General features: G+C 36.0%; 1 protein-coding gene across 1 annotated transcript in view; it reads right to left on the bottom strand.

Moving 5' to 3' along the window:
- The window catches only part of LOC307128602 (protein unc-13 homolog A), a gene marked incomplete at its 5' end in the record, with an annotated part of 138,826 nt that overhangs the window by 115,359 nt on the left and 5,967 nt on the right, over positions 1–17,500 (bottom strand). The window contains 4 exons of the mRNA XM_079820516.1: positions 1,265–1,335; positions 1,905–2,028; positions 9,591–9,708; positions 16,445–16,544. Of these exons, the coding sequence (XP_079676642.1) occupies positions 1,265–1,335; positions 1,905–2,028; positions 9,591–9,708; positions 16,445–16,544 (413 nt within the window). The remainder of the gene's footprint in view (positions 1–1,264; positions 1,336–1,904; positions 2,029–9,590; positions 9,709–16,444; positions 16,545–17,500) is intronic.

Here is a 17,500-nt window from a genome sequence, read left to right as displayed (position 1 = left end):
TGTTAACTATTACGATAACAATAACTATAACAATAAAGATAACGATAACTATAACCATAACTATTATGATAACTATAACCATAACTATTATGATAACTATCACCATAACTATTACAATAACTATAACGCTAACTATAACAATAACTATAACGATAACTATTATGATAACTATAACCATAACTATAGCGTTAACTATAAATTAACTATTACGATGACGATAACTATAATGTTAACTATTACGATAACTATAACGATAACTATATAACGATAACTATAAAGATAACTCTAACGATAACTATAATGATAACTATTACCATAACTATAACCATAACTATTACGATAACTATAACGATAACTATAACGATAACTAGAACGATAACTATAAAGATAACTATAACGATAACTATTACCATAACTATAACCATAACTATTACGATAACTATAACGATAACTATAACGATAACTATAAAGACAACTATAACGATAACTATAATGATAACTATTACCATAACTATAACCATAACTATTACGATAACTATAACGATAACTATAACGATAACTATAAAGATAACTATAACGATAACTATAATGATAACTATTACCATAACTATAACCATAACTATTACGATAACTATAACCATAACTATAACGTTAACTATAAATTAGCTATTACGATGACGATAACTATAATGTCAACTATAACCATAACTATAATGATAGCTATTACGATAATTATAACCATAACTATTACGATAACTATAACCATAACTATAACCATAACTATTACGATAACTATAGCCATAACTATAACGTTAACTATTACATTAACTATTACGATAACGATAACTATAATGTTAACTATTACGAAAACTATAACGATAACTATAACTATAACGATAACGATAACGATAACGATAACGATAACGATAAACATAACGTTAACTATTACGATAACTATAATGATAACGGTAATGATAACGATAACTATAACGATAACTATAATGATAACGATAACGATAAACATAACGTTAACTATTACGATAACGATAACTATAACGTAACGGGAACGATAACGATAACTATAACGATAAACATAACGTTAACTATTACGATAGCTATTACGATAACTATAACGATAACTATAACGATAACGATACAGACACTATTTGGTTCTAAAAGTGCAAAGCCACAGTGAACCTTATGTTCATTTAAAGGCTTTGGCGTTTGTCAGTACATGGAAAAACCCCAGAGAGGACAGACTCACATCCTGGTCCCGCATGGCATTGAGCTGCTCCAGTTTCTTTGCCCAGTATCGAGCCTCTTCTTCCGGGATGTCTGCGGAAGAAAGATTAAATAATCAAAATATCCTTAACACTGTAAGAGGGTTATGTCCGGTTTCAGATTCACCATCTCTAAGGGTGGCCGGTTTGGTTCAATAATAACCATATTAACGGCTCATTTGAATAACTGCCATCCAAACCCTGGAGCGGCCTTCACAATTCAGAGGCCCTTTCCAAAGAAACAGTCGGATGGGAGATGCAATGCGACTGCAATCTCGGTTATATTTACAATTTATCTCATGTTTCTTGAGCATCAAATCATCTCTGAAGGGTCATGTGACACTGAAGACTGGAGTAATGATGATAAAATCAGCTTTGATCACAGGAATAAATGACACTTTACAAGATATTCACATTGAGAATAAGATACTCTTCTTAAACAAAAAAATACTACTGACCCCAAATGTTTGAATGGTAAATGTCTAGGTCACACTATCATATAGATGAGCTCAAAGCTGTAAAAGCCGCACAACCCCAGTTGTTCTTTCCCGGTGTGTGTGTGTGTGTGTGTGTGTGTGTAAAGCTGTACTTCTGTGGTTACAGCGGTGAGGAGTGTGACCTCACCCAGGGGCAGTTCGAAGCGCGTGTCCAGAAGCAAACAGTGGCATGTCGGATCTTTGGTGCCACAGATTTCATTATCCGCCATTATAACCTGAGAATCCAGAGTCAGCCATTCCCCTGGTCCTTCCTGAAACACACACACACACACACACACACAAATGAAGCGCATTTACACATCTACACACAGGTTATGTCTAAAATGACATATTATACATACACTATGCACTTAAAAACTACGCTAAACAGAGCTTCTAACAGATTTACCGGCTGTTTTATTTAGAAGGCGGGACTTATTCCGCCATTTTGTGCGTCACACTTTCTCCCATTCATTCTAATATGAGTCTTTGTGCATCTAAAGTCTTTGACTACACTACTGTCTAGTGTATGACATTTAGACGGCTTGTTTGTGTCCAAGTGTCCAACGTTCCCCATTAAGTGCATCATCCGGGTATTTGAAGTGCACTTCCTATTGCTGGACTTTTAATCACAATTTTTATACTGAAAAACGGATAAAGATATTACATAAGCATGTTGGGACGCACCTACAGGTTAAAGCTTTTAAGCCATCAAACACAAATACCTTCATATTGCAATATTTACAACCGATCAGGCATAACATTGGGTCCTCCATCATGTGGATGTTACTTTGACACGTCCCACCTACCTAAGCATTGTTGAGCCCATGTCCAGCTTTTGGAAACGGTTTTCCCTGCTGGCTGTGGCTCTTTCAGCAGATAATGCGCCGCCACAAAGCACAAATGCTTCAGGAATGGTTTGAAAAGCACGAGTTTGAGGCGTTGACTCGGCCTCCAAATTCCCCAGATCTCAATCCAATCGAGCATCTGTGGGATGTGCTGAACAAACAAGTCCGATCCATGGAGGCCCCGCCTCGCAACTTACAGGACTTAAAGGATCTGCTGCTAACATCTTGGTGCCAGAAACACCACAGCACACCTTCAGGGGTCTAGTGGAGTCCATGCCTCGACGGGTCAGAGGCACCAACACAATATTAGGAAGGTGGTCATAATGTTATGCCTGATCAGTGTGTATACACACACACATATAGACACAAATTTATATTTTTATATTTTATATAACATTTTTTAGGTCCGTCTCTCAGTTAAACCAGTCAGATGTAGATCTCTTCAGTGGGAATGCATCAGCTGATGCCTTTGCCGATAAAGCAATCGGCTCTTTTAATTGAAAAGTGTATTATAACCTTCCAGCAAGTGGGCGTATCTGATCAGTCACAGAGCTGGGCTGTTAACCTCAGTGCACTGACTTTATTTCCCACAATGCCGCTGGGGATGATCGCCTTCTGATATCTGATGACTCATCCGGTTTCTCTCGCCTGTGACATCATCCAGACGGCTCTAATGATTGGCTGCGCTCTGAGGTCGGCGTTTATTGCACATAAATCTCCCTTGAGGTCTCAAAAGTAATATATGAATGTCTTTCTCGTTTATTTCTCAGCCAAACATTAATAAACTGAAACAATCTGACATATGCAGATACTGATTTAAGTAAAGTTTTACACAATTGTATATCATGAGTGTTTTGGGTGGTTGTTATCACTGTGAAAATGTATATGGCCAATAAGTTATGACAACATATGTTTTACCATTGCTTTAACTCATTAAAGTAAGTTAAGCAATATTCAGCTTTTGTATAAGTTATACAAGATTCAACAATTTTTTCAGTTTAATGTAATTTTAGTTGAAATGACTTAAACATCCAAGTTGATTGCACTTACTTGATTAGGCGGCAAAATAATCGAATGATTACTCGATTCAGCATCAAAATAATCACCCGATTATTCAATGTGGAAAAATAATCGACAGAGTACGCAATTAAGCGGGAAAATAATCAACCGATTACTCGATTCAGCATCAAAATAATCACCCGATTACTCGATTATGTGGCAAAATAACCGGCAGAGTACGCAATTAAGCGGCAAAATAATCACCAGATTACTCAATTATGCGCCAAAATATTTTTGTGGCAAAATAATCAACCGATTACAAAATTAAGTAGCAAAATAACCAACCGAGTACTTGACTTGGTGACAAAACAATTGACCGATTACTTGATTAAGCGACAAAATAATAGACAATTACTCGATTCAGCATCAAAATAATCAACAGATCACTCGATTCAGCATCAAAATAATCACCTGATTACTCGATTATGTGGCAAAATAATCGACAGAGTACGCAATTAAGCGGCAAAATAATCAACCGATTACTCGATTCAGCATCAAAATAATCACCCGATTACTCAATTATGTGACAAAATAATCGACAGAGTACGCAATTAAGCGGCAAAATAATCAACCGATTACTTGATTCAGCATCAAAATAATCACCCGATTACTCGATTATGTGGCAAAATAATCGGCAGAGTACGCAATTAAGCGGCAAAATAATCACCAGATTACTCAATTATGCGCCAAAATATTTTTGTGGCAAAATAATCAACCGATTACAAAATTAAGTAGCAAAATAACCAACCGAGTGCTTGACTTAGTGACAAAACAATTGACCGATTACTTGATTAAGCGACAAAATAATAGACAATTACTCGATTCAGCATCAAAATAATCAACCGATCACTCGATTCAGCATCAAAATAATCACCTGATTACTCGATTATGTGGCAAAATAATCGACAGAGTACGCAATTAAGCGGCAAAATAATCAACCGATTACTCGATTCAGCATCAAAATAATCACCCGATTACTCGATTATGTAGCAAAATAACCGGCAGATTACGCAATTAAGCGGCAAAATAATCACCAGATTACTCAATTATGCGCCAAAATATTTTTGTGGCAAAATAATCAACCGATTACAAAATTAAGTAGCAAAATAACCAACCGAGTGCTTGACTTAGTGACAAAACAATTGACCGATTACTTGATTAAGCGACAAAATAATAGACAATTACTCGATTCAGCATCAAAATAATCAACCGATCACTCGATTCAGCATCAAAATAATCACCTGATTACTCGATTATGTGGCAAAATAATCGACAGAGTACGCAATTAAGCGGCAAAATAATCAACCGATTACTCGATTCAGCATCAAAATAATCACCCGATTACTCGATTATGTAGCAAAATAACCGGCAGAGTACGCAATTAAGCGGCAAAATAATCACCAGATTACTCAATTATGCGCCAAAATATTTTTGTGGCAAAATAATCAACCGATTACAAAATTAAGTAGCAAAATAACCAACCGAGTGCTTGACTTAGTGACAAAACAATTGACCGATTACTTGATTAAGCGACAAAATAATAGACAATTACTCGATTCAGCATCAAAATAATCAACCGATCACTCGATTCAGCATCAAAATAATCACCTAATTACTCGATTATGTGGCAAAATAATCGACAGAGTACGCAATTAAGCGGCAAAATAATCAACCGATTACTCGATTCAGCATCAAAACAATCACCCGATTACTCGATTATGTGGCAAGTAGGTTTCTCCCACAATGTGTGGAGCGTCTCAAACTCCATCTCTGCATATATTGTGAGTTTGAGTTTCTTATAACGTTCATCTGGGAACGCAAATCAATTTATTTAAGTCAGTTTAATGTAATTTTTGTTGAAATGACTTAAACATCCAAGTTGATTGTACTTCATTTTTATGTATTTATTGTTGTATTATTATTATTATTATTATTATTATAAATACTAGATTTTTTTAATTTACAGTGAAATATTTATGTTGTTTAATATTTGTATTTAGTAATAATATTAGTAAAAAATATAATATAAATTATAATATAATAAATACTACAATAATAGCTATTATATTATTATTATTATTTGGTTAGTGAAATTTACTAATTGTACAGCTCTACAAACAAGCATAGCACACATGCCAATGAAAAAAAATATTTTATGTCAAATCAACTTATTAGATAACAATATTTTGAATTTCTATTTATTAAACCAATCTCCTTCGTTGTATTAACTCACATTTTTAATTTCAATGAACTCAATTAATTTTAATATTACCAGGTAACTTAATTTTTTAAAGTTAAACCAACAGTAGTTTTTTATATTGTGGCGTTTTTGTTTTTTTGATTCAAATTTTCATCAGAAAAATCATAATTTTACTTCCCCCCCAATTTTCCTTCTTTCTTTTTTTTCTCCAGCAGGTGAAAACGGTGCATCTGATCACTAAATAATATTACATTTCATCACTAATCCATTTCTACACTAACTAATCTTGCAGCAATAAAGCACAATGGCATATTACAGAACAAATGCATAAAACACTATGAAAAACATCCTTCAGTCAATGTTTAGAAAACACAATGAATGCTTCAAACTCAACAGAAATCACACAAACACTAAGTCAGAGGCTGAGAGAGAAACAACCCTCATTCATAATTGAGAGCAGATGATATATTATTCATGCTGCGTTATGAAAGCATGAGGAAAAACTCAGGGTCATATATAAAATGCGACATAAAAGCAAGCGTCTCAATAAAAGCGCTGACTTTAAATAAAGCGAGCGCTGGCTTACGTAACAGGACAGGCGTGCATGAGGAGGTCTGAGTAACTGAGGCCATAAATCCAGCAGTGTTTCCTGTGTCTGCACTAGATCTAATCAAACACATCATGTGACCTTCACTTCCTCTTATCTGACATCACACCAACATTTCATTTAAAGTCTGATCTCTCCACATCGCTTACATGTGTTGTTTAAGAAATCACAGTGTCTGTAGCATTCCTGTCTTAAAGTAGAGGCCAAATATTACAAACTAAGTGGACATTTGAATTAAATGTTTACAAGGATTTGATCCGCTTGAACAAAAATCACGCAAAACAACAACAAAGTTTCGCCCTCTGCAGGAATTTGTTACAATACGTAATGTACATAAGTTGATTATGTATTATATTATGTATTATGTATATATATGTTATATTATGTATTTTAACAGTGTTGTTCAGTAAAACCAGATTACTTTTGATACTTTATTTGAGCAAATTATTACTGCCTCATTGTTTTTATATATACGCATTTTAAGACGCTTTTGTTCACTTAGGTCTATTTTTATTACCACAAAAAGAAATTATCCGATAACTCGATTAAGCGTCAAAATAAACGATGATTACTCGATTAAGCATCTAAATAAGCAGCGATTACTCAATTAAGTGACAAAATAATCGACGATTACTCGATTAAGTGTCAAAATATTCGACTGTATACTTGATTAAGCATCAAAATAATATACAAATTACTCGATTATGAGGTAAAACAAATCGACCAATTACTCGATTAAGTGTAAAAATAATCGATGATTACTCGATCTATATTAATATATAAATATAATATTGGCCGGTTACTAAATTAATTAGCAAAATAACCGACCGAGTACTTGACTAAGCGACAAAACAATTGACCGATTACTCGATTCAACATCAAAATAATCACAGATCACTCGATTATGTGGCAAAATAATTATGTGGCAAAATAATCAACCGATTACTAAATTAAGCAGCAAAATAACCGGCCGAGTACTCAACTAAGTGACAAAACAATTGACCGATTACTCGATTCAGCATCAAAATAATCGATGATTACTCGATTAAGCGGCAAAATATTGGCCGGTTACTAAATTAAGCAGCAAAATAACCGACCGAGTACTTGACTAAGCGACAAAACAATTGACCGATTACTCGATTCAGCATCAAAATAATCACCCGATCACTCGATTATGTGGCAAAATAATCGACAGAGTACGCAATTAAGCGGCACAATAATCACCCGGTTACTCAATTATGCGCCAAAAGAATTATGTGGCAAAATAATCAACCGATTACTAAATTAAGCAGCAAAATAATCGTCCGAGTACTCAACTAAGCGACAAAACAATTGACCGATTACTTGATTAAGCAACAAAAGAATCAACCGATTACTCGATTCAGCATCAAAATAATCACCCGATTACTTGATTATGTGGTAAAATAGTCGACAGAGTACGCAATTAAGTGGTAAAATAATCAACTGATTACTCGATTATGTGGTAAAATAATCACCCGATAACTCGATTATGTGGTAAAATAATCACCCGATTACTCGATTATGTGGTAAAATAATCACCCGATTACTCGATTATGTGGTAAAATAGTCGACAGAGTACGCAATTAAGTGGTAAAATAATCAACTGATTACTCGATTAAGTGGTAAAATAATCACCCGATTACTTGATTATGTGGTAAAATAGTCGACAGAGTACGCAATTAAGTGGTAAAATAATCAACTGATTACTCGATTATGTGGTAAAATAATCACCCGATAACTCGATTATGTGGTAAAATAATCACCCGATTACTCGATTATGTGGTAAAATAGTCGACAGAGTACGCAATTAAGTGGTAAAATAATCAACTGATTACTCGATTAAGTGGTAAAATAATCAACCGATTACTCGATTAAGCATCAAAATAATCGTCAGATTATATGCGTCAAAATAATTAAGTCGCAAAATAATCGACAGAGTAGGTTTCTCCCACATTATCAATTTTTTTTACATGTGTGGCGCGTCTCAAACTCCATCTCTGCATATGCTGTGAGATTGAGTTTCTTATAACTCGATTAAACCTCAGAACAATCGCCACTTCAATCGATTAATCGCCAAAACAATCAACCGATCACTTCATTAATCGGCAGCGATATCGACCGATAACTCGATTGACCATCAACACAACCGACCGATTACTAAACTAATTGTCAAAATAATAGACTGATTACTCGATTAATCGTCGCAATAATCTGCCGCTTACTCGATTACCAAAAAACTACCCTACTGATCATACTAATCTTTTTATTAAAGGGGTGATGAATTGAGACATCTACTTTTCCTTCAGCCGTTGATATATAAAAGTTCATTGTGATATCCTGTAAGTTTCGGAGCTGAAAACTTCCTTGTAAGTCAAAGAAAAGCTTTTATTCATTCAATTTAATGTGTGTGACACCCGGTGGATATTTTTGGTACTGCGCCTAAACAAAATCTCATGGGAACTTTAATATTTGTGATATCAACTTCAAATTTGGAACACAACTTGGTTAGACACATGGCTTTGATTTTATAGTAATTTTATAGTTAGAATTATTTTGTAAAATATATATTTCTTTCATTCTTGAATTACAAGTAGGGCTGTCAAAAGATTAATCGCGATTAATCGCATCTAAAATAAAAGTTTGTGTTTACATAATATATGTGTGTGTACTCTGTTAATTGTTATTTATATATAAATACACACACATTCATGTATATATTTAAGAAATATTTGCATGTATATACTGTATATACATTTATATAAATAAATATAAATGTTTTATATATAAAAATAATATTTTTTTCTCAAATATATACATGCTTGTGTGTGTATTTATATATAAATAATAATTATACACAGTACACACACATATATCATGTAAACACAAACTTTTATTTTGGATGCGATTAATCGCGATTAATCTTTTGACAACCCTAATTACAACCATTTAAATTGGGATGGTGCATTTTCACGTCTGTTCTCAAAAAGGTTGGTGACAGTTAAGAGGTTCAATAAAAACAGAATTCAGTTTTTGTTTTTGGTATCAATAATGCCATTCATATCAACCACTGATATTTTGGCATTATGAAAACCCACCGACCTCATTTGATTGGCGGATGTCCTGCAGCGGCATCCAAACGTAGCCGACCATGGTGTCCCAGATCAGGCCTTTGTTCCACACCTCCACAGTGAGACCCAGATCCAGACGATTTATCTCACTAGACAGAACAATAGAGAGAATAAAGGACAGAGCATGCATTAGATGAAGATGAATGCAGGTGCAGTGCACTAACAGTTCAAAGGGGTTCAATCTTTTGTGCTGGAAAAATACTGGAAAAAAGAAACATGACATGACATAAAATGACACCAGTTTTGTGTATTTAGAGACACTGTATGTGAGTATGGGAAGCTTTTCAATTTGGGTCGACCAAATCCAGGAGGAAATCCCCAAAAATGCTCCCAGAGCTTAAGAAGTTAAACATAAATTGTTGGTATTACTTTACAGTATTGTTAATAATAATAGCAGTATCAGTAGCAGTATTTTAAAATGTACTATAAAGGAAGGCCAATGCTTTATTTTTAATAAAAATATAATAATAATAATAATATCATAATAATAATTGCACAAATATTTAAATCTGTTGCATTTCGCAGGTATTTAGATTTTTAAAAATGTACTGTACAAAAATACTAATATTTTATTTTATGTTTTAAAAGATACATTCTTTTAAAAATGCTGGGTTAAAAACAACCCAAGTTGGGTTGAAAATGGACTAACCCAGCAATTGGGTTGTTTTAACCCTGTGAATGGGTCGTTTTAACCAGGGGTTGGGTTAAATGTTTGCTTAAAACAACCCAATCGCTGGGTTAAAAACAACCCAAGTTGGGTTGAAAATGGACTAACCCAGCAATTGGGTTGTTTTAACCCAGTGAATGGGTCGTTTTGACCAGGGGTTGGGTTAAATGTTTGCTTAAAACAACCCAATCGCTGGGTTAAAAACAACCCAAGTTGGGTTGAAAATGGACTAACCCAGCAATTGGGTTGTTTTAACCCAGTGAATGGGTCGTTTTGACCAGGGGTTGGGTTAAATGTTTGCTTAAAACAACCCAATCGCTGGGTTAAAAACAACCCAAGTTGGGTTGAAAATGGACTAACCCAGCAATTGGGTTGTTTTAAGCAAACATTTAACCCAACCCCTGGTTAAAACGACCCATTCACTGGGTTAAAACAACCCTTTCACTGGGTTAAAACAATCCATTCACTGGGTTAAAACAACCCAATTGCTGGGTTAGTCCATTTTCAACCCAACTTGGGTTGTTTTTAACCCAGCACTTTTTTAAGTGTATTACAATTATGAAAATATGCCAATGTTTTGATGAGTTTATAATGTAATACATTTCTCATAATGTAAAAATTGCTATTATTACCTTATGAGCTCCAGATTTTGAGAAAATTGTTATATTGTGAAAATTTTATTACAACATTAATGTAATACTTATTACAGTATGTGCATTATGAGATACAGGTTTACAGCTACAGGTTTTATTTTACTTTGCAAAAAATGCAGAGAGAAAAAAGCATGCATAATCATTTATTAATATTTCGTTCTTTCTTGTTTTTGCATGTGCACTATGCAATATGATTGCAAAATCATTAACAAAATATATTTTAATAAAAGGTGGAGACCTTTTGCCCACTACTGTATATGAAGCGTCTGACAGAACCCTTTAAGGTTATATATATATATAGAGGGCATTTTCTTCTAAAGCTCGGAGTGAACCACTAAACAAGTGTATAAAGGGATGAATAAAACTTCATAAAGGCAATGAGATGCTCTGTGGTGGAAAGTAAAAGGCTTTTCTTCAACATCCAGCCTGGCATGAAGCGGAGCTGCGTGGGTGAAGAGCTCGTTCAGAGTCAAGATTTGATGTTTATCCAGAAACATTTGCATTTGTTGCTCATCTGGGCTGATTGTTGGCACCACGCTGAGAGGATTTCATACACTAAACTGCTTTACATAATCACATCACGGCAAAATGCAAACAAATAGGAAACAAAACATGGCCAGGGGAAATATGGCACATATCTCATTAGCAGAACAGCAGGACACATTGTTAGAAAGAAAGCCATGAGAGGAGAAAACAGAGGATAATACGAGACATTTACATTTCTGAGATGCTGTGGTGTTATGAGTGCGCTCAAATATTACGAATATTATTTATGATGTGGTCAAATGTGTATTTAAGCAATAAAAATACAAATGCACCGATTGCACTTTTTCACCGATCGGCCGCTTTTCTTCAATTTCAATTTTCTTTCAAAAAACTATAATAATTGACAGCATATACAAACAAAAATCTACTTTTCTGAAATGCTAAATTTTATTTTCATATAAAAACAAAAAACAGTATTAAAATAAGAACAAATAAACAGATTTCAAACAACAGCTGGATAGTATTAATTGTAGAAATTAAATACAGATTAATGCTTTGTACATTTAGTGTGTATTTGACAGTAAGACGCTAATTTTGGTACTTGCGACTTTAGGAATTTAGAGCCCAATTTTTTCCCAAATTTCGTTTTTTCCATTTGAATGATTTAATCAAAAACATGTCTTATTAATTGAATTAATAAAAAAATAACTTATTCATTTGTTTACAATACTAGAGCCCTATGATTTTTCCCACCAGAAATTATGATTATTCTTAAAAATTAAGTTCTAATAATTATTGTATTGTTGTTATTATTATTGACTGCATTGACTGCATTGTGCCAAGTGTAAAGTTTGGTGGAGGGGGGATTATGGAGTGGGGTTGTTTTTCAGGGGTTGGGCTTGGCCCCTTAGTTCCAGTGAAAGGAACTCTTACTGTGCGTTCACACCAGACGCAACTTGCGCGAATAAACGGCGCTATTCGCGTGTAGTTGTACATTTGAACATTTTGAGTTTACTCGCTTCATTCGCGCGTGACATTCACTTCACAACGGATGTAAATTCGTGTCATGGGAGGGGCTTCTGCAGGCCGGCTCGTTTCGTTGTGAAATGGCTGACATGGGTTGTTTTAAAATACGGTGAATAAGCTCAATTTGCCGGCTTTAGCTATCTGTACTCTCAATATGTATGTATATATAGAGCTCAAATTGAGTAAAGAGCGGATGGATGGATCCAACCTCCTCACTCACTTTCTTTCAAGATCCTTTTTATTCCCATTTCTATAAAGTATGAAGATGTATCGTACAGCTCCGGGTATCCACATATGATTGTCCTCATTGTTGTCACTACTAGAGCAAGATCCTGATTGGTTAACGCAGCGCGAACGTCCGCCAAAGTTCAGATTTTTCAACTCGCGCGATTCGCACAAATCACGCGTTACACGCGTCAAACGCCGAAACGCTCAATTCGCACCGTGTCATTTGAGCGAATCGCATCATTCGCGCCGCAGAATGTCTATTCACATCGCTGCATTGACTTAACATGTAAATCACTCGCGCGAAACACGTCATTCGCGTCTGGTGTGAACGCACCATTAATGCTTCAGCATACCAAGACATTTTGGACAATTTCATGCCCCCAACTTTGTGGGGACATTTTGGGGACGGCCCCTTCCTGTCCCAGCATGCTCCAGTGCACAAAGCGTCGCTCCATAAAGACATGGATGAGCGAGTTTGGTGTGGAAGAACTTGAGTCCTGACCTCAACCCGATAGAACAGCTTTGGGATGAATTAGAGCGGAGACTGAGAGCCAGGCCTTCTCGTCCAACATCACTAATGAAGAATCCCCATAAACACACTCCTAAACCTTCCCAGAAGAGCTGAAGCTGTTAGAGCTGGAAAGGGTGGGCCGACTCCATATTAAATCCAACGGATTAAGAATGGGATGTTCATGTGCGTGTAAAGGCAGGCGTCCCGAAACTTTTGGCAATATAGTGTATGTACAGTATGCAGTGTATTAGTCTATTCTGAACACGTAGTGGAGAGAGCACAGATTCTCTGCAGAGCCGCGTTACGCAAGAACAGCCGCGCTGCACCAGCCTCTGTCTGCTATCAATGAACGAGAGAGAGAGAGAGAGAGAGAGAGAGAGAGAGAGAGAGAGAGAGAGAGAGAGAGAGAGAGAGAGAGAGAGAGAGAGATGAATGAACGCGGGAGTGAGTGAGCTGGAGAAAGAGGGAGATAAAGTGAAGATGACAGCGATAGAGCCAAGCAATCAAACAGCAGATACTGAGCAAGTGAAAGTGACTTCATGCTCACAGAAATGAAAAGTAATGGAGATGTTTCAGATGTTTCACAGCTCAGATTTACCAAGATACCAAAATCTGCAAAGTCTCATCAAATTTACCCAAGATCAAATGATCTGAGCTGCTAATTCACATTCATTTTTAGAGCTTATTCATTAATATGTATAGCTCTATCATCTAAATTGGTTCATTTATGCACATACACTCACCTGAAGGATTATTAGGAACACCTGTTCATTTTCTCATTAATGCAATTATCTAATCAACCAATCACATGGCAGTAGCTTCAATGCATTTAGGGGTGTGGTCCTGCTCAAGACAATCTCCTGAACTCCACACTGAATGTCAGAATGGGAAAGAAAGGGGATTTAAGCAATTTTGAGCGTGGCATGGTTGTTGGTGCCAGACGGGCCGGTCTGAGTATTTCACAATCTGCTCAGTTACTGGGATTTTCACACACAACCATTTCTAGGGTTTACAAAGAATGGTGTGAAGGGAAAATCATCCAGTATGCGGCAGTTCTGTGGGAGAAAATGCCTTGTTGATGCTCGAGGTCAGAGGAGAATGGGCCGACTGATTCAAGCTGATAGAAGAGCAACTTTGACTGAAATAACCACTCGTTACAACCGAGGTCTGCAGCAAAGCATTTGTGAAGCCACAACACACACAACCTTGAGGCGGATGGGCTACAACAGCAGAAGACCCCACCGGGTACCACTCATCTCCACTACAAATAGGAAAAAGAGGCGACAATTTGCACGAGCTCACCAAAATTGGACAGTTAAAGACTGGAAAAATGTTGCCTGGTCTGATGAGTCTGGATTTCTGTTGAGACATTCAGATGGTAGAGTCAGAATTTAGCGTAAACAGAATGAGAACATGGATCCATCATGCCTTGTTTCCACTGTGCAGGCTAGTGGTGGTGGTGTAATGGTGTGGGGGATGTTTTCTTGGCACACTTTAGGCCCCTTAGTGCCAATTGGGCATCGTTTAAATGCCACGGCCTACCTGAGCATTGTTTCTGACCATGTCCATCCCTTTATGAGCACCATGTCCCCATCCTCTGATGGCTACTTCCAGCAGGATAATGCACCGTCACAAAGCTCCAATCATTTCAAATTGGTTTCTTGAACATGACAATGAGTTCACTGAACTAAAATGGCCGCCACAGTCACCAGATCTCAACCCAATAGAGCATCTTTGGGATGTGGTGGAACGGGAGCTTCGTGCCCTGGATGTGCATCCCACAAATCTCCATCAACTGCAAGATGCTCTCCTATCAATATGGGCCAACATTTCTAAAGAATGCTTCCAGCACCTTGTTGAATCAATGCCACGTAGAATTAAGGCAGTTCTGAAGGCAAAAGGGGGTCAAACACAGTATTAGGTGAGTGTATTTTTATATTTTAGGAGAAACATCTGAGACAAAGTTTAACATTTCCATGAACTCTCTGCAACACTTTTGCTGGTTTCTGCCTGATTTGGGGGTCGAATGAGGTCATTCAGTGTAAATAAGTTACTTTGTGTGAAATAAATGTCAAAGTGATGCACATCTGGAGAAAGTAGAAACTCTACGCTTTTAAATGATACCATATATAAGGTTAGGGGTCGGACACTTTTGATGACAACTTGATGATGTGTTTTGGACGCCGTGGTGCACGGTCTGCACAGTTTACCCTCTGGTGCTGTAAAATTTTGCATTTTATTAATAAAAAAAATATTTTTTATTTCATCTGAATGTTACTTAGTAGAGGTTTTGGGACTTGCTATGTGAACACAAAACAAAAGCTCATTTTCTGAGATATCAACCTCAAATTTGGAACACACCGCTTGTTAAGTTTCTTGCAGTTTTAGAAAATACACATTTCATATAAAATATTTTATTTTTCATAACAATAAACATAAAACATAAACATGAGTGTTCTCAACACTTCTAAACAATTTTTTTTGGGGATGTACACAATGTAATTAATTATTTTTTTTAAATATTACTCACTTTATTAATGTTTTTATTCTACATTTGTGTTTGGGGGATTTATATAAATAAATGTTTAAAAAAATTAAAATTAAATATATATTTTATTTTTTTAAAAACACAACTTATGTAAAATTCACTTTTAAAAAGATCCAGTTAATGTTTAGACATTCTAAAATAATTATTATAACAATAAAAATGACTCTTTTTCAAATTTTAGCATTTTTTGTGTCATTTTTTACAGTCAAACCTGAACGTTATATATGTGTGTTTTATGTAAATTAACCGGTCAAACATTGCACTGCAAACATCAATAGCACCTTTAAAGTTGTCAATGTTGTCAAATGACCATGGTATAAGCGTGATAATCCACGGCTAGCTGTGCATTAAACCATTTTGTGTCATTTAAAGCATTTAAAGCATTGGCATCAGGCGGTTCTTAGTAATAATCAAGAGCTGTGAGCCGTCCCATGATGGAACTACAGAAGAGTCAAGCTTTAAATAGGAAAAAATATCAAAACTCAAAAGATGCTAACGGTCTAATCCGATTCAATGATCTATGCTAAGCTATGCTAAAAGTGCAACCGCCAGACCCGGAAAACTCAACTGTTTAACTCTAGAGGAGCTGGAAAATGAGCCTATTTTCAAAAAAAGTGGAGTGTTCCTTTAAGACTAATACAAGATATGAAAACACAACAGGAGGAGAAGGACAGAAAGATGAGGAGGAAAGGAAAGCAGGACTCACAACATGAAGTCCTGCTCCCAGCTGGGCTGGCTGCCCCGTACGGCTATAGTCGTGCTCTTCACATTCTGGACCTTCAGAGTCACATACGTGTTGAATTTCTCTGCATGAGCAAAAGGAATAAGAAATGTCAATCATAAACAGTGTTTTAAACCCAATAGTGTCTGTGTTTGTGTCAGATGAAGAACATGTGATGGCGTCAGACATTAAAGGGATAGTTCACCCAAAAAGGAAAATTAGCCCATGATTTCCTCACCCTCAAGTCATCCGAGGTGTGTATGACATTCTTCTTTCAGACGAATATAATCTGAGTTATATTAGAAAAGTCCAGGCTAATCCAAGCATTAGAATTAGTTTCATAGTTGCTCTGTTTTTGAAGTGCATCTGTCCGTCATATAACTGCTCCACGCAGCTCTGGGGTGTTAATAAAGGCCTTCTGAAGCAAATCGACGCATTTGTGTAAGAAAAATATCCATATTTAAAACTTAATCAAGTAAACTTTCCGCCTTCCCTGTTCAAATGTATGGAAAAAGTGTTGAAAGTGTCTCTGCCGATCGAAAGACTAACGCGACCAGGTCGGCTCGTCATGACGTCACGAACACATGTGGAGTTTTACTTTCAACATTCAACACTTTTCCATGGAATGCGGTCGGTTAAAGTTTACTTGATAAAGTTTTAAATATGGATATTTTTCTTACACAAACACATTGATTCGCTTCAGAAGGCCTTTATTAACACCCCAGAGCTGCGTGGAGCAGTTATATGACGGGACAGATGCACTTCAAAAACAGAGCAACTATTAATCCAATTCTAATGCTTGGATTAGCCTGGACTTTTGTAATATAACTCAGATTTTATTCGTCTGAAAGAAGAATGTCATACACACCTCGGATGACTTGAGGGTGAGTAAATCATGGGCTAATGTTCATTTTTGGGTGAACTATCCCTTTAATAGATTAAAGAATGACTAAAGCCTAAAGCCTCTCCAGGGTCAGTGACATTACAGAATATGAACCCCTGAAGTGAAGTCATCTGAGAAAACACTCTTTCACATGTTAT

Source organism: Gobio gobio, assembly GCF_949357685.1.
Source record: "Gobio gobio genome assembly, chromosome: 6".
NCBI classification, from domain to species: Eukaryota; Metazoa; Chordata; class Actinopteri; order Cypriniformes; family Gobionidae; genus Gobio; species Gobio gobio.
Note: the sequence above shows the minus strand (reverse complement) of the source record. Positions and strands in the feature narration are given on the sequence as shown.